The sequence below is a fragment of the Leuciscus leuciscus genome (genome assembly GCF_965113295.1).
Source record: "Leuciscus leuciscus genome assembly, chromosome: 15".
Classification (NCBI taxonomy): domain Eukaryota; kingdom Metazoa; phylum Chordata; class Actinopteri; order Cypriniformes; family Leuciscidae; genus Leuciscus; species Leuciscus leuciscus.
The window spans coordinates 29,750,741-29,774,465 of NC_138739.1; the positions used below are offsets into that span (position 1 = coordinate 29,750,741).

Consider the following 23,725-nt stretch of genomic DNA (forward strand, 5'->3'; position numbering starts at 1 on the left):
ATAATGTACCACAAGTATGTTGCCCGCATTTGAACTCTACATTTGAAGAACCTCATTTGAAGAAAGAGATGGGACCACACATGAGCTTCACAGACAAGAAGTGTATTGAAAATATCAATAAGGTCCATGACCCAAAAAAAAAAAAAAAAAAAAAGGTATATTTACAGACATGGGACTATAGAGCACAAGGAAACTCGTGCTTGTAAGAGCAGCCTGCGTCCAACTACTTTTACAAACACGTGGGTAATATTTCTAAAAAGACTTGCAAAACAACGTGGCAAACACGTAGTGGCAAAATTACAATGAAGTATCGGCGGAAAAATCATCAAGAATGGATGGTAAAAATGTATTCGTTATTGGCTGTTTGTGACCAAGCCAAGGATGGAGCAACACGCAATGGCAGTGAATATGAAACGGTCACCCTTTTAGACTTTGAAATGTACTCCGATCTTTAAATACAGTGCCGACGGGTGCATTAAACCAGTGATTGCAGCCACTTTGTTGACATAGACACACAATTCAGCTTGTCCATCTCGGTAGTGATGACATCAGTTGGATGAAGAACACAGGAAGAGGTATATGCAAAGACACAAAATTCAAACAAAAGAGACAAACAAATACCTAAAATCATGTAAACAGAAGTGTCATTGTGCATTTGAATGTGTGCTTATTCTGTCATTGATGTTGTTGAGATACAAATGTGCCCTTTACAGGAAAATCCATAAAATTATGAGTACATCATCATCGTAGCAATTATGAAAATTATAACAATAATATTATCAATAATATACAAATATAGTAATATGAAACCATTCCTGCCCCTAGCGTCACCAGTTTAGCTTTTTCCATTTTAAAATGTACACAGCAATCAAACAACCACTAGTTTCAGTGTTTCATTGCCGAAAGAAATGATCAAACTGGTCTGAAATAAAGCCACCAGCTTCAATGCTGATGAGCAGCTAGTTATGAAGTGTCTTCCTGGCACAGTCCCACACACACACATGTACAAACACACACACGGTGGTTCAATCGAGGGCCCGGTCCAGATACGAAGCCCGGCAGGCAGGATCAGTCCGTCAGAAGGCTCTTCCTGTGACCCGAGGCCTGCGTCCTTTCGGCTTTGCACTGGGCGTCCTTCGCTCCGTGGCCACACCGACCGGCTGAAGGGCGCCAACCCAGAGTGTTTGAGGGAGTTGCGGGGAGTTGAAGATCGAGCGAATAAAATAAAAACAAAAACAACAACATGCCGAACGCAGCAGAGACGAGGAGAACAGGAAGTGGGGATGGGGTTAAAAAAATAAAAATAAAATAAAAAAAAACAAAATTAAAAAAGAAGAAATCACACACTCATCGTCATGTTGGGTGAATACTGCAACGAGAAGAGAGGAAGGGGAAAGTGGAGGGACAAAATGAGTCCATGAAGTTAAAACCAGAAATATCGTCCGATTATGTTTTATTACAACATTATAATGCACGTGTGAAACAGGTAGTGGTGCAACGGATCACAAAGCTCACGGTTTGGATCATTTTATGGTATTTGAGTCACGGATCAGATTTTTTTGGCGACCTTGCTTTCCATTTATTACTTAAAGCACACTTTAAGTACTTCAATACTACATCAAAAACGACTAGCCTAACTAATAAAGTTCAAACATTATTAAAGACGAACAGTTAGAAATAAAATAAGAACAAATATACTAATTACAAGCATAGATGAATACAACATAAAGTTATAGATAAAGTAAGGTCTAACAGTAGTATTCAGGTACAGAAATGTAATTAGTGTTTACTGTATAAATTAGGGCTGGGCGATAAAACGATAACGATATGTATCGCGATAGACACGTAATCAATATCAATAAAAAATGCGTTCGATAAAACGTTCGATAATTATTATTTATTTTTTTTCGTTGGAAGAAACCAGCAAAGCAAGTTTGATTGCATGAACAAAGGCACTCACTCTCTAGTAACTAGATAAAACAGAAAAAGTCAGCTCGCCTGACTTAAAGTCTGACCGTAGTCAGACCAATGTCGTCTGCAGATTATGCAAGACCGTCGTCAGTTTTTCTGTTATTCGCGTGCTTATGCGCTGTTCTAGCTAGTTTCTCAGCGCATACATGTGAAGCTCACATGCACTAAAAGCCTGTCTACCAGCGCCTGAATACTAAGTTATCTTTCGAGTCTTATTTTGCTAATACTGTTATACACACAAGGTTTACATAAACTAGTCGGATATGTCTAAAGTGAAAGCAAACTTGAGAAAATTTAGAGAAAATCTGCTTGTCAAATGCGTGTATAATAGACGCGTCGCGCGCAGCTCTTAAAGAGACAGTAGTAATAGTAAACACGCTGCCGCTTGTCCTTAAAGGGATAGTTCACCCAAAAATAAAAATTATCTCATTATTTACGCACTCTAATGTTGTTCCAAACCTGTATTAATTGCCTTCTAATATTTTCTAATATTAATATTTTGAAGAATGTGGGTATCCAAACAGTAGCTGGTCCTCATTGACTTCCATAGGAGGAAAAATATACTATGGAAGTCACTGGGGTACATCAACTGTTTGGTTACCCACATTCTTCCAAATAACTTTTATTTTCAACAGAAGAAAGAAACTTATTCGAGTTTAAAACAACGTGAGAGAGTAAATTATGAAAATTAGAATTTTTAGGAGAACTATCCCTTTAATGTTAATAAAACAACAAAATGTAAAGAGAAAATCACTCACTGCTCTTGACTAATAACTTTATTAATAGCTTTAATAAGTATCAATGTATAATTTATAGAAAATAGAAAGAAATAGATTTATATAATTTATAGAAAGAAATCGTAATATTATATTTTTGCCATATCGCCCACCCCTTTATAAAGCATTTCTTACGTATTCTTTAATTTTGCACCTTAATGTTAAGAGATAATTGTTAAGTGTTCATTGTGATTTTAGACTTTTGAGTTTTCCATGGTCGTGTTGACATTTCTGCCTTTTTAACTGATGGGATTATAATCAGAGGTAGGTTAAGTTTAAAATAAAAAATCTTTAAATGTAATATATTTGTCTCCTGGACTGGTCCTTATTTTAAATATGTTATAAAAAAATTCAATAATTATCGATATCGACCGATATGAAACACTTATATCGTGATACAGTTTTCAGCCATATCGCCCAGCCCTAGTATAAATTAAAGGTGAACTAAGTAACTTTTTTAACTTAAAGCTGCCGTCGGCAAATTTTTTTTAATCATATTCAGTGTAAGCGACACTATAATCCGACAGAACAACATAAATAAGGTGGTTTTAGAAAAAAACCCGAGCTTCTAACTCCACCTGGAGCGTGTTATTTGTTTTGCAAAAATCCAGCGCTCCCGCTTCATCAGGTCCAATCAGCGCAGGGGAGTGTGAGCCACAGATCCCCCCTCACTCGCGCACGTTAATATCACATGCACACGCCACGCCTGAAGTTCGCCTGGAGATTGCATGAAGCGTGATGGCGGAGAGAAAATCTACTAACAAGCTTCCAATTCCTCGGTTATTGCTATCTATGGATAGATTAGCCAGGGCAGCCTACCTCCGAGTCCATGGTGTTGATAGATGCTGAAGAGACGGACACGTTCACAGAAAATCAGGTACACACGCACAGTGACGCACTGACGAGCACGACCTCGATGGGAGGGTGCTCGCTGGTAGTGGGGAGGGGCATGAGAGTTGTAAGCATTCAAAATTTTGGCTAATCGACCCAATCTGCCAGACTTGCCGACGGCAGCTTTAACCGAACAGCTTCGGAGTCATTGGAATAGTTATATGACTTTTTTCGGGTTGAATGGTGGTCGTCTCGCACCCCCCAAGCAGCTGTGAGCCGAAAAACCACCCTTGCAACTTTGGCCCGGCACGCCGCCGGCCGCAGCGTCAGGAAGTATCGCGTGATATCAGGTCTCGTGATGTAACGAATTGCTTTACGGCAAAAAAATCTGCAAAAATTCTGTCATTATTTCGCTCCCTCACGCTGTTCGAACCCGAATGAAGAAGACGTTTTAAAGAATGTCCCATCTGCTTTGATGTCGTTGATCTACTAGCCTCTGGTATCTGAGAGTTGCCAACGAGTTTTTCGACAGTGTTGTCAAATATCTATTCCGAAGCTGTAGGGGGAGCTCTATAGAGAAACCTGCGAGCAAAAAGCGAGAATACAGCGAAGAAATTCCCGAAACTGCATAGCCCTGATTTAAATATAGATTAATCTTTGTTAAAGCTTTTAATGTTTGATTAACAATGGCAGACAGCAGCAGGTATTTATAGGCTGCTGTCACTTTAGGACCGAATGCACTGATCCAATATGCTGATACACATCCAATTTCTTTCTCAACTGTTAACGTTTATGCCATAACCGACAGCGTTTACGAGAAAACTTGCAGAGATGGGTATTTTAACAGTTTTGTTCAAGTGAAAGGGATCAGTTCGGTGTTCTTTCTCCTCTTTTTATGCTTGAATGGTTTAAAATGGCCTGAATGTGTTCATTAGCCAAACAAAACACGTGCAAATGATACATTTTCACTCTGTGATGCTTGAACTTGCGTGCATCGAATCACATGTGTGCCGTATGGATAACGGGTCAACTACGATCCGTTGCACCCCTAGAAACAGGAAAGCAGGGGAGGAGAGATATAGAGCGGGCCGGTGTGACGTGAACTTACACTTTCACTTTGGAATGGGTTTAAGAAGTTGCCTGCCATCTCCCCGTCGTCCCGCGGAGTCCCTGGGGGATTGTTCATACCTGTCATGTTGTTCGGAGAGTTCTAGAAATCCAGACGAATGATGATTAGTGACATACACAAAAACATTCACAAAATGGAGGAAACGGCATCCAACAGGAAACGGCCGAAAACGATAAGCCGATAATTATTTTCACGTCAGGCCAATATTAAAATTATCTACTATTTTGATTACAAAAAATTAAAATAAAATAGATTACTAAAAAATAATTAAATTATTTAAAGGAACACTCCACCGTTTTTTGAAATAGGGCTTATTCACTTTCTTTCCTACATTTAGATAGGTGGGCAAATGCATTTTTGTCTCAGTGCATGCATTGTTTTAGTTTGACAGGGTCGGCGCTAGCTTAGCTTAGCATAATTCCAATGAATGGAATCCTTTGTTGCCAGCTAGCATGTCCTGAGTAAAAGTGATATAAAAAAAATAAAAAACCCACCTAATTACTTCTTGTGGCCTGCGTATTCACAAGTACAAATAGTGATGCAGATTAACACTAGGCGATTTCCTTGGCAGATATTGACTTATATATTAAGGACTATATTAGGGGGAAGCACAGGCGAAGCACTGCTACTTGGGCGTGATATCTCTGCGCCCAAGTAGCAGTGCTTCACCTGTGCTTCCCCCTAATATAGTCCCAAGTCAATATCTGCATAGGAAATCGTCTAGTGTTAATCTGCATCGCTATTTGTACTTGTTGTGAATATGCAGGCCACAAGAAGTAATTAGGTAGGGTTTTTTTAATTTTTTATATCACTTTTACTCAGGACATGCTAGCTGGCAACAAAGGATTCCATTCATTGTGCTAAGCTAAGCTAGCGCCGACCCTGTCAAACTAAAACAATGCATGCACTGAGACAAAAATGCATTTGCCCACCTATCTAAATGTAGGAAAGAAGGTGAATAAGCCCTATTTCAAAAAACGGTGGAGTGTTCCTTTAAATGCTACAAGTGATTTAAGCATCACAACATTATATGCAGTAGGAAAAGTGGATACTGATTTTGAGATTTAACAGCGTTATTAAATAAGGTAAATCAAAGGTAATCTAAACATAACCATAGCTGAAACGACAATGAAAAATATTAATATCCAATGTCAGCCGATACTGATCTATTTAAAAAAAAATCTAATATCAGCCGATAACCGATATTTTGCGCATTCCTAAAGATTTTTTTTTTTAAATTCACATCAGTATTGTTATTGTTCACTAAAACTAATTAAAATAAAACTAAATATAATTATTAAATGAAAAACGTAAACTTAAGAAAACGAATATGAAACTTAGAAATCTTGCCTTTTCAACTAACTGAAATAAAAGTATTAAAATGAAATAAAAAATAAAGCTAAATAGAAATATTTTTAACAAAATTAATAAAAATAACTAAACCTTAAACTAAAACTGAAAATATAAAAAAGGAAAGTTATTTTAAAATATTAATAAATACTATATAAAAATATAAATAGTAGATAAATAATACATAGATCTCACCTTTGGCAACCCATCCATATCACCCGAGCCTGTAATCAAAAGCAGGTAAGAGTGAGACCATTAGAAATGTTTGCTATTTTGTACATATTAGATGTTTGTATGACGAAGTCTCACCTAAAGACCCGTTCATATGGTGCGGCTCCATCGCCCCCATTCCACCCATTGGACCGTCGGGCCCCGGCCCCATTGGGAACTGCAGAAACACAGATACCATTAGCCTCCAGTAAATCAACGATGATAATAAAACTACAAAACCCTTTTTCATACTGCATTAAAACATCATCTTACGTTCGGTCTGTTGCCACCAGGGCCGATTGGATTCATCATCGTGTAAATGTTTTCACTGGAATTCGTCGAGTCTACGAGAAAACAGATGATATTTCTTAGCGTTTCACTGGGAAATTCTCCTCAGCAAGCTGATGCATTTACACGCCGTTTCCCAAAACGAGAGCTTTCCGTTTTAAGATAATCTCCAGTCACTATTGTTATGAACTTTCAATAATAAAAAAAGACTGATATGAAATTCCAGATAAAATCCAATGGATTAGATGAAAGCAAACTGACCTCCTGGGCTTGGCATGATGGGAGTTCCTGGAGGCCCGCCACCTCCTGGAGGCCCCTGAGAGACGAGCACAGAAAACGATTACTCAAAAAGAACATTTCGGACAAACAGAGAGACTTAATCTTGTGCGTGCGACTCACCACATAGTTTCCTGGTGATGAAGATGAGTATGCTATCTGTGGGAAGAAGAGATAGTTATGAAGCGGTTTCTCAGAGTTATTGCGATATTGACATTTTTGGAAGTGCCACTTACTGAGTTTGCGTTAGGATTAGGCCACGGCCCTCGACCTCCCGGACCCCTGAAAACACAAGAGGAAATGTTAAGGTGAGTATAAGCGCAGCAGAGACAGTGTAAGTGTGTTATACTGTGGTGTCGACTCACATGTTCATGCCAGGCATTCCAGGACCGCCGAGAGAGTTCGGAGGAGGCCTCATTCCACCGCCGTAGTTCTACAAATGGAGGGATGGCAAAGGTTAATCTACATATGAAACATGCTATGGCACTACAATGTGCTTTTCTTTCCCTGAACTCCCTTAAATGTTAAATTCAGCACCTCATCTTCAATATATTTATCAATTTTCTAAATTCATAACAGTATTATAATGACAACAGGCAGGGTTCCCACATTCTATATAAAAATTATATATATATATATATATATATATATATATATATATATATATATATATATATATATATATATATGTATGCATGTATGCATGTATACATATATATATATACATACATACATACACACACATATCACAATATATTTACAATATATAAATACAATAAATAACCTATGTTTTTTATTAAAATGTCCATGGCTTTTTAAAAATAATATAATATAAATATATATAAAAATATAATATTAAATAAATTATATAATATTAATTATATAAAACTATTTCCATAGTTTATTTATTTTTATTTTTATTAGATTATGTTATTTATATGAAATATACAATACATAAAATATATATTTTCTATAATTTATCAATTTCTATAACATATAACCTAACATTTCTATTTCCACGGATTTAAACTAGACACTAAGATTTGTATTTTTCCCTGATATTTTCTATGACTATGTTCTCAGGGTTCCCAATCTAAGCATGACTGTTTTACTGAAAGGAGCATCAGCCAACCTGTGGGCCCATGCCTCCCATTCCTCTGGGTGGGTTCATCCTCATTGGGCCGCCCATGTTTGGATGTCCTGATGGGGAAGAGGAACCACAACACTTTTACAAATGCCATAGCAAAACATTTTTCAAACACAGCTGGTTGTAAAGTCTATGGTGCAGTGTGGTACCTTGCGGTCTGGTGGGGTCCAAACTGTTTGGCAGTAGCGGCTGTGACCCGGGGACTCCAACGGGAGGCTGAAACCAAGAAAGAGAGTATGAAAAAAGAGCCAAGAAGAGAAAACAGCAATAGCAAAATGCAAAAATGAGGGGTCGTGGGTGGGGTCAGTACCTGATTTGGCATGCGGAGTGATGGGCGGGGTCCACCTGGGTACCGTGGAGACATGAAAGGCTATGGGGAGAGAGCACAGGATCTGTCATTCAAAAGACAGGGTAGAATACACCACAGTTAACCTGTCATTAGGACATAAGCACTACTTTAGGGCTTTCCACACTTTAAATAGTTAACTTAGCCCTGGGTTATTACAAACCCTGGCTAAATAGAACCCTGGATATTCATATGCTGATAGTTCACACTTTACATGCCTATCCCCTGGGTTAACAGTCAGTGTCATTGATTGGACGAAAATAACCCGGGGAAAAGCGCAGGGTGAAAAGCCCTTTTGCTTGAAACGCAGTATGCCGCTGTGAATTCTCTTTAGAACATATTCCTAAACTGTACTTGATGGAAATCACATGCACTACAACTCTGATGATTATACTGGACTGTCCAAAAGCAATTTATAGTATCTTATGGATTTATAATTGATTAAAATCTTATGGATTTATAATTTAAAATTAAAGAAAATATGGTAACACTTTATTTTACAGTGTCCTCCTTGTTACATGTAGTTCCTATAGTTATAACTTATAAATTATGCATAATTACATGTAACTAACCCTAAACCAAACCCCAATCCTAACTCTATAGTAAGTACATGTAGTTAATTATTATTACTCTGCACTTCAATGTATAATTACACTGTAACACAGACACCAATAAAGTGTAACTGAAAATGTTTAAATATAGCATGTAATATTCGAGATGCACAGTACAACGGTTACCAGCAGGGGGCGCAATCACACTACCTAAAATACATCAGTTTAAGCATAAAGGGAAGACATCATAAACATTGGTTCTCTACACTGACATGGGGAAGCTGCTGCTATCACATTGTTTAACAGAGGAAACCTATGGTATTTTTAACAAGACTTTACAGCGAGAACAAAGCTATAAAGAGGTTTCACAGAAGAGCAGAAAGAGAGAATGACCCCTTGCATGCAAATATATGCTAAACATCATATCCTAATCAGGCATGGAAGAGACAAGTTACAGCAACAAGTAATTTGTCTCTCCACACTTAAAGCAAAAATGCTGCCTGATGCCACAATCTCGGCCAATAAGAACATCTTTACGCACACATGCTTCATACACAGCTATACATTCAACCAATGAGATTTCACTGTGGGTGAAGTCATCCAGCATAATGTCACAGAAACAAAGCAACCGGTAAAACGATCTATCGATCAAAGCTTTATTACGTCACAGAGTAATAAGTCATTTCACGGGCTTTGATCCAACAACCATTTGGATTGACCCTTCTTGTTCAAACTTGGTTCCCGCGCCGTCTACCCATGTTCGCTCCAAGTTGCAGCAAGTTTGTGTACTCAGAAGGGTGTGTTGGTGTTTGCGTATTTGTGTTTGAGAGCCTGTGTTTATGCTTGCATGTGTAAACGCAAGAGCATGTTTATGTGTGCGTGCGTGTGCGCATGCTGCATTATTAATAGGATATTGATGGACTATGAAGGACTGAGTGCAGGGTGTAGGGAGGGACCAGTCTGCAGAGTCCCAGCTAGATGAACTTCCACTCCTGATGGGCTGGGCCACAGCCTGCATTATTTATCTGGCAACATCGTCACTGTCAGCGAGGAATATGTGCATGTGTGCGCACGTGTGTGTTTTCAGAGAGAACAGAGAATGAGGTAATGGACTGATTTGTGCTCTATCTAGGGATGGGTCAAGACGGCAACCAGTCGTTCAAAAACTGGACTAGATTCGATTTTTATTTTATCCTTAATATAATATAATTAAATTAGCGCGAGTCTAATAGTATACAGTCAAACCAAAATTTATTCAGACACCTTCAACATTTCTCACATTATCACAGTTTCTTTGCTATATTTTAGAAAATGGTAATAAAATATATGACAAGAATTCAAGCGTTATCAAATCAGTTGATATTTCACTGGTTTTGGCCATCCTTCTGTTAAGACTGTCTCACAAATGAATTAGGTTGAATAGCTGTCAGTTGTCAGCTGTTAAATTTAAGTACACAATTAGATAATACCAATTTAGCTCAACCAATTACCAAGCAATGCTTAATTTTGTTCAGTCTGTGGTGTAAAAAGGTCGCATTAGCAATTAAAGAAAAAACACTTAAGCAAAACATGGTCGGGTCAAAGTGTCTGAATAAAATTTGGTCCCAAATATTCATAATTAAATTTTACTGGTAGTCCACTGTATGAATAATTTTTGGGTATAATATGTCACAGTTTAATTTATTTTGCTATCCTCACTTACATAAATTAACTATAGTGTCCTGCACCCACTAGTAAAAAACAAAGTCAAATTATATCTGGTGTCAATAATTTTTGGTTTGACTGTATATACTAAAAATGAACTAAAAATCCTGTAGCTCAAATAGATCTAGTAACACCAAGGACATAGGTTCAATTCCCAGGGAATGAGTAAGCCGATAAACTATATAACTTAAATACAATACAATTCACTTTGGATAAAATAATCTGCCAAATATGTAAAATAAAAGTAAAGAGTTTACAGTCAAGTCAGATTAGTAAGGTTGGGTACCGAACTCTGTATTTTTAAGAACACTTACCGAATGACGTCGGTACTACAGAGTACCGATTAACATTAAGTCAATCGGTGCCAAATTTCGATTCCTGAGAATGCATCTGGGTCCGAGAGTAAGACTATTTAAATACGAATCCTGCATGTTCTCTGTGTGAATGAATGGCGTGACGCTTACTCTGTTTTCAGCCTCTGCCGTCAATTTAGATGCTTCTCAATGTTATAATAATACTAACACTAATAATAACAAATTATCAAATCTTTATTTAAGGAATAATTCAAAAAAATCCTCCATGTTTTAATTTTAACAGTATAAAGCTCAGTTGTGCAGTATGTTGTTTGACAAAAAAAAGTTTGTTTAATTTCAAATGATTAAAAGATAAATGAAATTAATGGTTTTTTTTTTTTATTATTAACAGAAAATACACAACATAATTTGTGGAAAACAAAACATTTCATAGAAATAATTTATTTTTTATTAAAATAGTTTTTTATTTTTATTATTAATTAAGTAGCTGTAGCCTACTATTTACAGGTAAATATTACAGTATACAAACATCCCAGACAATGGCAGACAGCGACCAAGGCAGCTCTGACATAATGTCAATAACACTTCTATAAATTACTTAAAGTTTCTGTACAGTTATTGAGGTAAACATGCCTAAAGCACCGGAAAAAGGTACCGTTGGGTACCGGCACCTAATTTCATGTAGCGGTACTGGTACCGGTACGGATAAAAAGTGAACGGTACCCAAACCCTACAGATTAGTCGACTAGTCATTTAGGAACCCCATCAACAAGTTGACTTTTTTTAAAGTCTGAAGTTTTGCACACTACTAGATCTAGCTAGTGAGGAAATGCAAGGAAGAAAAGAAGAATGGAGGAGTAAGGAAGGAAAAGGTGAATTGAAAGTTGTGCCAAAGGCACTCCTGAAATTTTAAACTATACCCAAAATGTATCTATTCCTCAGGTTATCTGTGAGGAAGTACAAGAAAACAGGGGGAAGAGTGTCTTACCTGGCCATGCGGCCCCATCATGGGGTTGTTGGGGTTGTGTGGAGGGGGCTGTGCATGAGGTGATGGTTGTGACCCAGGTGGGCCCTGAGAAAGAGAGGGGAAAAAACAAAACAGTTAGAGAGATTACACTCGACATACCATTAAATATGTCTTTGCTATGGTAGGTTGACCAACATAGTCTTGCTGGTTAAGATTAGGTTTAGAAGTTGATGATTCCGATGGTCTCTAATAATGATGCAGCCCCTAGATTAGTAATAAATCCACCATTTATCCGCCAGCAAAGGGCATCTCCAACAGGGCTGGGCAGCTGCTGAACCCCATAACAGAGCTACACCACAAGGCCTCCAATGGAGTCCATTATTGGTAACTGAGAGAGGCATATGGCCTTTACCGAGACGCCTGTTCCTGCACTACATCCCTGTAGAGAGTGACTGAGGAATAACTTGGGATTGTATGTGTGTCTTGAGTGAGGCGTGCGTGGGGGGGAAGGGGTATGTTAAATGAAGCAATTAATAAAATCATTTTCTACCCAGCTAAGGAGATAACGGCTTGGCACCAAACTACAAAACCATTAAGAGTAGCCCCACCCGCCGAGAAAGGGAACGGCACATAGTATTCCTAGCGGGACAGTGGCATAGAGGACAGCAGCAACCACAGAGTCCAAGTGTTTCAGAGAAGCAATGCTGCTTCCCAACCAAAAGGGGGCAGTGTGTAGCCACTTGCAGAGTGACAGTCGGGACACAAAGTACCAAGCAAAACAAAGCATGGAACAGCAACACAATGCATATTTCATTGTTGTTTCTGTGAACATTACAAAAAAATTAATTCGACCACTTTTTGGGCAAATGGCGTGGGATTGAGCAATTGGTGTGGTTGAGGGTGTGCTGCTTCAGAAGGATGCTTTTCAATGATCTTGGAAGTAATTATTCTGATAAGTGCAGCAGTCACAGAATCTGTCAATAACCGAGATGATAAATGCAATGTGACGTACCATACAGGATGTAGATGTCATCAAAAAGATCTAGCTGTCGAATATTTCAAGAAACCTCACAAACCTGTGTGCACCAGAGAGGTACTTTGACTTTAAAGTCAACCCAAATGAAGCAAACAATTATTTATTTAGATTTTTGTGCAAAAGGTGCAACTGTCAGGAAATTGAGACAATAAATATAATATACTATACCAAACAGAATATAGATGTAAAAAATGTCAAGAAATCTCACAAAACTGTGTGCCTCAAAAGTAACTGAAAATGATGCAACCAAGGAACTCTCAACTCAATCACAACCATCCATAAGGCTACATCTTGGGAAGGTAGACAACGTAACTCAAAATAGAAAGTATACTGAGATTTGCTTGAGTATGGGGACATGTCTACATCAACAGGAATACAACACTGTACAGTGCTGGGCTTATTTCAATGTCCCAAGACTCCTGCACCTCGTAGCAAGTCAGAACAAGATCCTCCAGTCCTTTTAACCTTGATGGAACTCTCCCTCTCTAGAGTCTGCCAGTTTTTCACTTTTCTCAGTGTTCTGCTGGTTTTCAAGAGGTTTTTTGTGGGAGAAGGGCTGATGAAATTCTCCCACCACCTTCGCTCAAAACAAACTCATCCATTTCAGATGTTTCCAGCTAAAGTTGAAACTATTTCTCTTTTTTTCCACTCCTTGACTTTGCTCGCTCCCTCCCTGCCTCCCTCTTGCTAGTCTGTCCTCCCAAGAAGAGCTGGTGCAGTGGAGTTTCGACATGAAGATTATTGAAGAGGCCGACCCCGTGCAATGGGGGGGGGGGGGATTAAAAAAAGGGAAAAAAAATAATAAAAAATTTCCAAGATCCGGGCCAGACGCCAGCACGCGAGCTTTGGGTTTCTCTCCCTAGACTCTCTTCCTTCGCTCTCAATTTCTCTGCAGGAGGTTGCTGGGAGTCTGGGCATGCGAGGTACAGATTAGGAGAGTCTGGAGAGGGTGTACAGGCGGGTTTAGCCCTCTTCAACTTCATCCCCATCTCGCAGGACCATGCTGATCACACGGCAGCTACTGTGGTCGCATGTGTTAATTATCACTGCTACATCTGGAGCTGTGCTGGAGACACAAACAGAGGCTCAAGCGTGCACGTTTTGGCTGCATAGCTCCACTACCAAAATGCTTTTTCAACTTAACTGAAACAGCGTACTACTTACTTGAGTACCAGTATTTCTTACAGAATTGTTTTTGTCCCCCTATTATTGTTGGACATGACTGAATGGTACGCAGTTCCACAAGTTAGTCAAATGTTAACTGCTGTTGACATTCAGTGAGTTATTCATTAGAATGCTTCAAAATGATAACTCAGGAGTTTATAAGACTTTTTGATTGAATCACTAAAAGAAATGATCATGTTGGCGCCAATAGCCCCATGGTTAACGCGCCGACATATAGCGCAACTGCGGCGACCCGAGTTCGATTCCCAGCTCGAGGTCCTTTGCCGATCCCCTTCCCCTCTCTCTCTACCCCACGCTTTCCTGTCACAATCTCTACTGTCCTACCCAATAAAGGCACAAAAAGACCAAAAACATAACTTGCAAAAGGAGGCGATAGAGCACAAATGTCCGATTTTTGAAACAGCTAAGTTTTTATTATGACTGTAGAATCAGCATGGATCACAACCTGTTCCAATCACAATTCTATTAAAACAGCTAGAAAAAAAGCAGCTCCAATTATTAGCACAACTGTGTCCAGCAGCCGTGGCCGACAAGTGTGGGAGGAAGCAGTAGTTAGCTCTTGAGAGGTGTGAAAGAGTGATATACTGGCCACTAGGATATATGCCAAGATATAATTTGTGTCACCAGACCACAGCAACTGGTCGCGTGGAATCGGGGAGCGTACAAGGAACGCACGTGGGCCTGGAGGAGCCTGTCTTTTTGCAATTGTTGCCTCATTGCCCTCTCTCTCTTCCTTCTTTCATTTTCTGCCTTCACTCTCTCCATGCCTCTCTTTTGCCATGCCCTGGGCTGCTACCAAGAGGGAATTACTGCAGTGGAGCACAAAGTCCTCCCTCTTCTTCCCTTTCTTAGTTCTCTCTCTCTTTCTCTCTCGCTCTTATGCACACAGGCGCTATTTATAGAATGCAATGTCACTCACGCAACAGTCAGATCGCTCCCTGCTCTGAACACGGCTCATACAACATTAACACTCTCCTCCTCAATTCAAAGACCATGTCCATGTTCTATCTTCCAATCCATGTGATGCTCTACCTGAAGCTCATCTCAGCATCTGCTGCTTTATAGGGTGCTCTATCAGCTATTCTCCCAGACAATCTGCAACATTCTGAATGTATTATTGTCTCCGCCAGTCCACCTTGATGTTCTATCTATTCTATAGGATGCTCTATCAGATGATGTATCTGCCACTCTATCTTATCTTGACATTCTATCTACTCTATCGGATGCTCTATCTAACCTACTGTTCTACTAGATCAATTTGCTGTACCGGTCTTCTATCTCCATTGGATCCCTGATCTGCAGCTCTATCTGATCTTCTATTTACTCAATTAGATGTTTTATCTAACCTTTCTGATGTTTGACAAGATGTTAGACACTGTATCAGATTTTCTATCTAATGAATCTAATATCTGTTATATACACACATTCTATGGGATGCTCCATCTGAACTACATGATGTTCTACTAGATGTTCAAATTTGCTGTATCTACTCTTCTATATCATTGACTCCTTTGGATCTTCTATCTGCTGCTCAATCTGATCTCCTATCTACTCTATCGGATACTTTATCTGATGTTCGAACAAGATGTTAAATCCACTGTCTCCGAATTTCTATCCACTGAATCTTATGTTATGTATACTCAATGGGACCCTCTATCTTCCACTCCATCTTATCTTCTATCTGAAGTTATCTTGTATTAACTTATCTTGCATTATCTTTTCTTCCATTGATTCTATTGGATCCTCTATCTGCTGCTTTATCAGGTGATCTATCTAACCTTATATCAACTCTATCGAATGCTTTATCTGAAATTCGACAAGATGTTAAATCCACTGCATCCACTGTATTTTTATCTAATGAATATTATATATGCTCCATGGGATGCTAGCTACTAGCTACTATTTGTGATGCTCTAAGCTTTCTGATGTATTACTATATGTTAAATCCACTGATTCAAATCCCCAATCTGAAGCATTTTATGTTGTATCCATAGATGATCTGATTGTCTATTTGATGTGTACTCACACACACAAAAATAAATTCATTAGTATAATATCTTATTACACAAGTTGGACCCAGAGATATAATGAAAATAATTCTTGACTAAGAAAATTTGTCTAAGGTAGTGTGTGTGTTTGTTTAGAAAGGTTTCTCGCTTGTCTGACTATAAATAGCTCAATAAAGATCACTATGGCAGAGGAACTCCCACAGGCGCCTTGACTTTGGGAACTATGCCCCTAAGCATTCCCCCAAATCCCAGCCTTGAATTTAAAATACACAGATATGTTGTTAGATAAGTGTTGCCAAAGAGCTACAACCAAGCACGCATGTTTTTACCCATTTTGGCCTTAGGGATTAAACTGTCGAGGCATTCACACTGATCTCAGATCAGGGGCCACAACTCTGTTTGTGTCAGTGTGAGTTGCTACTGTACTGAACAACTAATTTAGACGTAAAATGAAAATGAATGGAAATACAGAGAGGGAGAGATAGCGGGAAAGAAACATCTGGACAGGGATTAGAAGAACTAAAGGGGGGTTAGAAAAAGGAGGGGTGGGGTGAGCGACAAAAAAAAAAATGGTAAAAGCTTAACGCACAGGGTTAAAGGAGGAGGTTGAACGGGAAGGTGGGGGAAGGAGAGAGCAGCTCTTACTTGAAAGAAGCCGGGAGGCATGGGTCCACCTGGCATGCCATCGTTGGGCGGCATGTTGCCCATCACAGGACTGGGAGCTGCTGCCGCACTCTGAAACAGAGAAACACGCAAAGTAAAAATAAATTCTAAACAAAATTGCACCTTTCAGCCACTCAAACTATTCTTTTAAAGTTTGTAAATAATTCCTCTTCTTCCAATAACAATTCCATTATTCCAAATCGACAAGATTTGGGTTTAAATACAACAACATACAAATAGAATCTCTTGTCAAATATGTGAGCTGTTCTTTAGGTTGAAGCCTGGGCCCCCCAACACCCCAGACAAAGCAAAACTCAGCAGTGTCTTTCCCATGATGGTAAAGAAGGGGTAGACAGGGATTACACACGACCCAGCGCCCCCTTCCTCCACCCTGTAATCAGATCCCTCACTCTCGTCTGGGTGGAGGAGGGTAAATCGCCTCACTGCCGCTGACCTTAATAGTCCAGACACTCACCGCTGACCCTGAGAGGGCAAAGGGCACCGTTTCATACACCGACATACACAGTCATAGGTACACGATTATCTGCCTTTAGCTCTAACACATTTGTAATAGCATATCACCCGCTAAAGCCACATACAAGTCTATTTAAGATCACATACAAATCACACACACCAACAGGACAGACAGGTCGACTTGTAGGTCCAAAGACAAATTTGACAAAAATTCCTCTGGGGCTTCATCCCACCAGCACCTAAGGTTGAGAAGAACTGGCACATTTTTTAAAATGCTTTTCATGACCATCGGTTCTGGTAACGAGTCTCAAATGTCTCAAAATAAAACATTTCAGAGAATAAAGGCCCGTTCACACCAAGAAAAATGCTTGTTACAGTTACAGTTACAAAAACAGTTACACGAGTAGTTACACGACCAAGTATGGTGACACAAAATAAAACGTGGCACTTTTCTAAGCGGGTAAAAAGGATAACTATAATGTATGGCGGAATAGCACTTGAAGTTGGAAGCACTTCGACTTGGCGCAGTAAAAAAATCACTCCTGAAAAATCCTCTCCCTCTCACTTCTATCATTAGAACCAACGTGACTTTTTACTGCGCAGAGTCGAAGTGTTCCCAACTTCAAGTGCTATTCCGCCATACATTATAGTTATCCTTTTTACCCGCTTAGAAAAGCGCCACGTTTTATTTTGTGTCACCATACTTGGTGGTGTAACTGTATTTAAATAGGGAAAACGTGGAGGTGTTTGGTCGCTTCTAACTTCATCTCTGTTTGGTCCCTAATGAATGAACTGGGCTAAGCTGAGTGCTATCAAAGTGTCGCCGTGCACCAGAGCGATTGAGTGCACGCACTGAGACGAGAGAGGTATGTATCAACTCGTCTTAGTTAAGGGAATAACATGGTTTAATATGAAAAAACGGTGAAGTATCTGATTTCTGTAAATGTTTTTAAAATTCAAAAATTCAATGATATAATTCTCTGTGTCGGTATTGTTACAGTAGTTGTGTGGACTTCCATATTCTCATAGAATTTGAACGAATAGTAAAACTTTGATGTTATAGTATCGTCCTTGGTGTTGATGATTCAAATTGTGTTTCTCGCACAAAACTATGGTATAGCTTCAGAATACTTTTATGATAGTTGTATGAAGCCTTTTAAAGCTTGAAAGCCTTGATGTGCTTTCATTATATGACAAATAATAGCATCAACATAGTTCTAAAACTGTTCTGTGGAATAAAGTCTGGTACAAAATAAGGTTGAGTAATTGTCCAAATTTTCATTTTTAGATGAACTTTCCCTTTAAGACATTGACAAATCAAAACTACCACAAAACCGTCACAGATTTACATATAATTTATATACAAGCACGCACTTTCTCAAAAACAAGGGAAGAAAAAGGGTCCGGAGGCTGGTGCTGGGCAGATAACAGGTGAGGTACGGCCAGGCGCCGTGTTTGCTTGCAGTGGAGGGACTGGCGAATGTGTTTGGTTAAGGAGAGGGAGGGGGTGAGTGACAGATCGGGCTGGAGAGATTTTGTTTACACAGTGCCTGGTGTAGGTTTAACCAGCACAATGACACACGACTCTATTGCCACAGCATATGAATGAGTGAAAATGCAAAAGGAGGGTGGATAAATACTTTCATTAACACACAGAGATGAACTAAAGGAAAATCACTGGCCAAAATGACCAGTGGCCCATCAGCGGTAACAGGAGTCGTTGGTAGCTCGCACGCACACAGCGCAACTCCATTGCACTCAGGTAGAGCGGCAGAGGGCCCAATCGGCTTGTTGCCATGACAACTCAGACCTTGGCTCTCCCGCTCTCTGGTGCCCATTAAAACCCTCAGGCCGTCAATCACTCGCCCGGCCAGGGAGCGAAAGAGAGGGAGCGCGAGAGAAACCGAGAGAAGAGAATGAAGATAGAGTTTAAAGGAGCCTGTGGCTTTTGATTGGCCTGGCTGCTACTGCTATCTCTCTCCCTCTCGACCACATAAACAGACACATTCCAGTTCCTGTTAACACTTCTCATGCCGTGATTTGCATGTTTGCTCAGCCCTCATCCCTTAAAGCAAGAACATTATACAAGAACTGATTTTCCAAATGTTTTACCCCTTAAGGTGCGGTCACATTTAGCATTGTTGGAGAATTTTCACTGGCAAAATCCTGTGATTTCAACAAGAATCCATGCAAGTGGGAATTTCGCATGAGGGCGAAAGATTTTCCCACGCAACTTTAGCAACGGGTTCCAATTAGTCACAAAAGTTTGCCATGCTGACAAACTGAAAACTGCTTGGTTTGAAAGCAACAATGCAGCTTTTTTGGCCAATAAATTATGCTGAAATTTAGCTAATGTAATTGTACCTGACATGATTTCAATTTTAACAAAAAAAAAGCTATATCAGCCAATAATTTTAACAAAACTGTGATTTAAAAAAAATTCTAACAAATCACAGCTTTGCTTTGAAATTCAAAGTTTCATAAAATGATATAAAATGTATATATAAATGTGTGTGTGTTGTTTGAATGAATTTTTAATGATAATTTTCCACTGCCAACATCATGTACATGCTTATGTGCATATTTTGTGTCATGCCATTGTGCAGATTTCAGTATTTTGGGAACAGTATTACAGCAGAAATAAAGCTCAGCAATAAATGTACCCAATTAATTATTAATAAACCATGAATAATTTTGGTGACCTATACGTTCACCTAGCATCCACACATACATACACAAGTCCAAACCCTCTGAAGTAATTAGCCACTGCTGTTTTAATTATCAGTATCAATCGTAGGGCTCGGCTGGGCAGCAGACAGCGGAGGAAAGGCTTAATCTGGGCATCGATCTGGAGCAGGGATCCAGGATGAGGAATGGATCCTACCTTATCTGTGCTCAGACGAGCAGGGTAACCCAGATCAACGACCGACAAACACATGCACACATACTCTAGTAACAAGAAGTCACTGGCTATTCAGCATACGCTGAATGAGCAATACAGTGGCTCGGAAATAGACGTGTAAGCATGGAAGTCGTCTTCATGTATTAACACCAAGTCAAGTCAAGTCACCTTCAATTATATAGTGCTTTTAACAATATGGACTGTCTCAAAGCTGCTTTACAGTGATAATAGGAAATTAAAGTAACAGAGATTGTTTTGACTTTACAGTAGCTCTAGAATAAAGTTATTGTCCAGCTAAAGTTAGTTTTGATCGATTCACTTCCGTTGCAAAGATCATAAGTTATTAACTTACTCACACTACATCGTTCTAACAGAAAACCCTTAACGCGCTCCGGCCCGCTCTTTCGCACACAGTGCCTGGTGGCTCGAGAACGCAAACCTTGAAATAGGTTCCAAGGTGCAAGCCTTGAAGAAGAAAAAATATATAAATTTTATAAAATGAGAACCCCTCCCTCGAGTTTCACATTCTCCCTCTGCATGTGTAATTGCACGTCCATGCAGACAACGACGCAGAAGTATAAATGAAAACCGACGCGTAGCCTACAGCGTAGAGTACACAACGCAGAAGTACAAATCAGCTTTAAGGCCGGCTGCAGAGAAAACGACATGAACTCACACGACATGTTAATTCATTTGATCAAAAATAATTACATTTAAGATCATTTTGATCAAAGTAATTCCAGGGTTCGTAAACATTTTTACCAATACATTTCCATGACTTTTGAGGAGATATTCATGAACAAATGTTCATTATTTAGCTTGGTATTTGTTTTAATAATAAGTCCAAGCTGCGACTGTGTGCTGATGTTACTCCACGCAGTGTCAGGTGACTGAATGCTGAATGTTAAGTATTGTTATTTGTTTAACCAATGTAAACCAAGGCCCCCAAGGGGGAATTCTTTTTCGTATTATTATTATTATTATTTAAAGGGGCAGTAGGTGATCTGGAAAATGCTAACGTTAGCCTGCTAGCATACAATCCCACCCTCCCTGTAAATCGCTCTCCAAAGACACGCCCACTCCAAAACACATGAAGGCACACACACACACACACACACACACACACACACACACACACACACACATACCTGCTCTCAGCAAAGCGTCACAAGAGACGGCGTTAAACTACATCATGTTTCAAAGTACATAACATTACAATAAAAATGAACATAGCTCATTGAGCTCGTTGTTTTGGAGGAACTGTAAAACTGTGGTGGCTGCTGTTTGTTTGCGGTGCTCCGTGACTGACATCTGTCTGTACTCTGCATAGCATTGAACGTACTGATGATGTATGATGTCTGCGCGAACAGGGTGCATGAGGTTATGTAAAAACAAACGTTGCTAGGCTGGTAGGACATCGTATTATTTAAAGACTATATAAAGCAAACATTTTATGGTCCTACACCTTCCACAGACGATATACATTTATAAAAAATTAATTTAGACCGTTTAACATAGTGATTGCTAGCAGGATATGAGGAGACTTTCAACCAGTATGACAAAAAAAAAAAAATCTGTAGAGATTCACCTATTGCATCTTTAAGTAAAATTATCTCACCTAAATTGCTCACTCCATGTATTTGGGATAATTACAATGGGATCATTTGTGTAATAGCTTACACAGCACAAGGAACCGTAATTTGAAACTCTGAATTAAATTTACAACCTGTTGGTAAACTGTCAGAAATAAATAAAGATTAACACTAAAATAAAGATAAGAATGAAAGTTTTTTAGGTAGGTCTAACAGTAGTATTCAGGTACAGATATATGAAATACTATACAAATTGGATAAAGTAATCAAATGTGAAATAACACTGAATAGTCTTCACTGTAAGTTAAAAACAGATTAATCCTTAAAATTAAAAGTTACAAACGCTATTCAGTCAAGCATTGTATTATTAACATTAATGACACCGGCTGCTGTCCCTTTAAGACCAAATACACATATCCGATACTGATTCTCAACTGTTTTACGCTCACTTAGGAAAATAAACTGGCATTGTTTATGAGGATAATAGCCAACATTTTTGAGTGTATTTGGCCGTTAAAGCCTTTTGTGACGATGCAACACTATTCCAATTGGGCAAGTGACAATTCCGTCAACTGTCCCAAAACATGAGCGAAATTATGGATTACTTTCCTTAACTAACCTACAGCGTGAAACCTGTGGGAATGAGTAAAACTATGAGCATTACTCGCAATCAAGCGCCGAAATTCAGGCTGATTAAACACACTATTATACAGATTTTTGTGAAACAAATTTCCAGGACTTTTCCAAAACTCTCTGGGTTTATTTAATTTTCCAAAACTTTTCCAGGCCTGGAAATTTCCATTTTCAAATTTAATTTCCAGGGTTTTCATGACTGTATGAACACTGCAACTTGTTCACATGCTCCACAGCGGCATTCAATGCATTTAATTATAACTACGTTTTAGTTTGCGTTCTTAGGATTTATCATGGATTCACCACATTTTTGGCCAGCAAAGCAACATGTAGCAAAATTATTACAGATTAAGTATTCGACTATTTGTGCATATCCCCTATTGTTTTGCAATGCTATTGATTTTATTTGTCAGATATAACATTATTGTGATATCCCTAGTCCAAATTTTTTTTTTTTTTAAACATGCCCCAAATAAACATCCAAGATACCAGCATTCTTCCCACTTACTGCATTCCCACTGCCTCCTCTGCTCTTTCTTCCAACATCCCACAATTCCAATAACTCAGTCAGTGAAGTTGACTCCATAAAGATTAGCCAGTGAGGACCAAAGCCATAATCAGCCATGCTGGCTGACAGATGTGCCTTTTAATCAATGGCAATCTACACTGCATAACATAGGGAAGCCACTATGACAAGGGGTCTCTCTCTCCATTGCTCCCTCTCTTTCCCTCCCATGGCGTCAACAGCTGTTGTATCAATCAGGTGAATTAATTACCAGTAAACAAATCTGCTGAGGAAACCCCTCATGTACACCCACACCCCGCAAATACATACACACACACACACACACACTGTATTCCCAGAACCCCCTAGCTTTCTCAATCTCAGTGGCCCACAATTATGCTTGCTCAAGGGCCTAATCATAAGCCATGTACGGAGACAAGTGTGTTAATGTGTGTGGACAGGTGGAGAGAAAGTTTTCCACCCAGAACACCTTTTGAAATGCTGAAGCAGCAGTATAACTCTGAAACATGATAAAAGAAAATGTGTAGCCACACTACGCCTGGTATTTACATTAGCTGGTACACTGTCACACAAATGTCCCTACTGTACTGAACAACACTGAGCAAAATGCTAATGTAGCTTTGAAATTTTACTTAAAAGTTTGAAAATTGTAATTAAGTTAATTGCTTGGAATCTTATATCATTCTTGTGCCGCTACAGAGAATGATGGGAACTGTATTTTTGCAGCACAAACATTAGTATAAAAAACTAAATGCTATATTGTACATTAACAGTACTTAAACTTTGTAGAAAATTAAACTGTACAATCAGCATTCACAAACAAACCTTAATGATGAGTAATACTG

The 23,725-nt window shown here is 39.0% G+C and overlaps 1 protein-coding gene across 1 annotated transcript in view; it reads right to left on the bottom strand.

The window, feature by feature from the left end:
* Positions 1-81: 81 nt before the first annotated feature.
* The window catches only part of ssbp4 (single stranded DNA binding protein 4), a 77,601-nt gene continuing 53,957 nt past the window's right edge, over positions 82-23,725 (bottom strand). Inside the window, exons 5-18 of the mRNA XM_082137626.1 lie at positions 16,736-16,825; positions 11,882-11,965; positions 8,289-8,348; positions 8,128-8,194; positions 7,964-8,031; positions 7,197-7,264; positions 7,068-7,113; positions 6,955-6,990; positions 6,817-6,871; positions 6,541-6,611; positions 6,367-6,445; positions 6,253-6,281; positions 4,687-4,788; positions 82-1,369 (exon numbers count right to left, since the gene is read on the bottom strand). Of these exons, the coding sequence (XP_081993752.1) occupies positions 1,340-1,369; positions 4,687-4,788; positions 6,253-6,281; positions 6,367-6,445; positions 6,541-6,611; positions 6,817-6,871; positions 6,955-6,990; positions 7,068-7,113; positions 7,197-7,264; positions 7,964-8,031; positions 8,128-8,194; positions 8,289-8,348; positions 11,882-11,965; positions 16,736-16,825 (885 nt within the window). The 3' untranslated portion in view covers positions 82-1,339. The remainder of the gene's footprint in view (positions 1,370-4,686; positions 4,789-6,252; positions 6,282-6,366; positions 6,446-6,540; positions 6,612-6,816; positions 6,872-6,954; positions 6,991-7,067; positions 7,114-7,196; positions 7,265-7,963; positions 8,032-8,127; positions 8,195-8,288; positions 8,349-11,881; positions 11,966-16,735; positions 16,826-23,725) is intronic.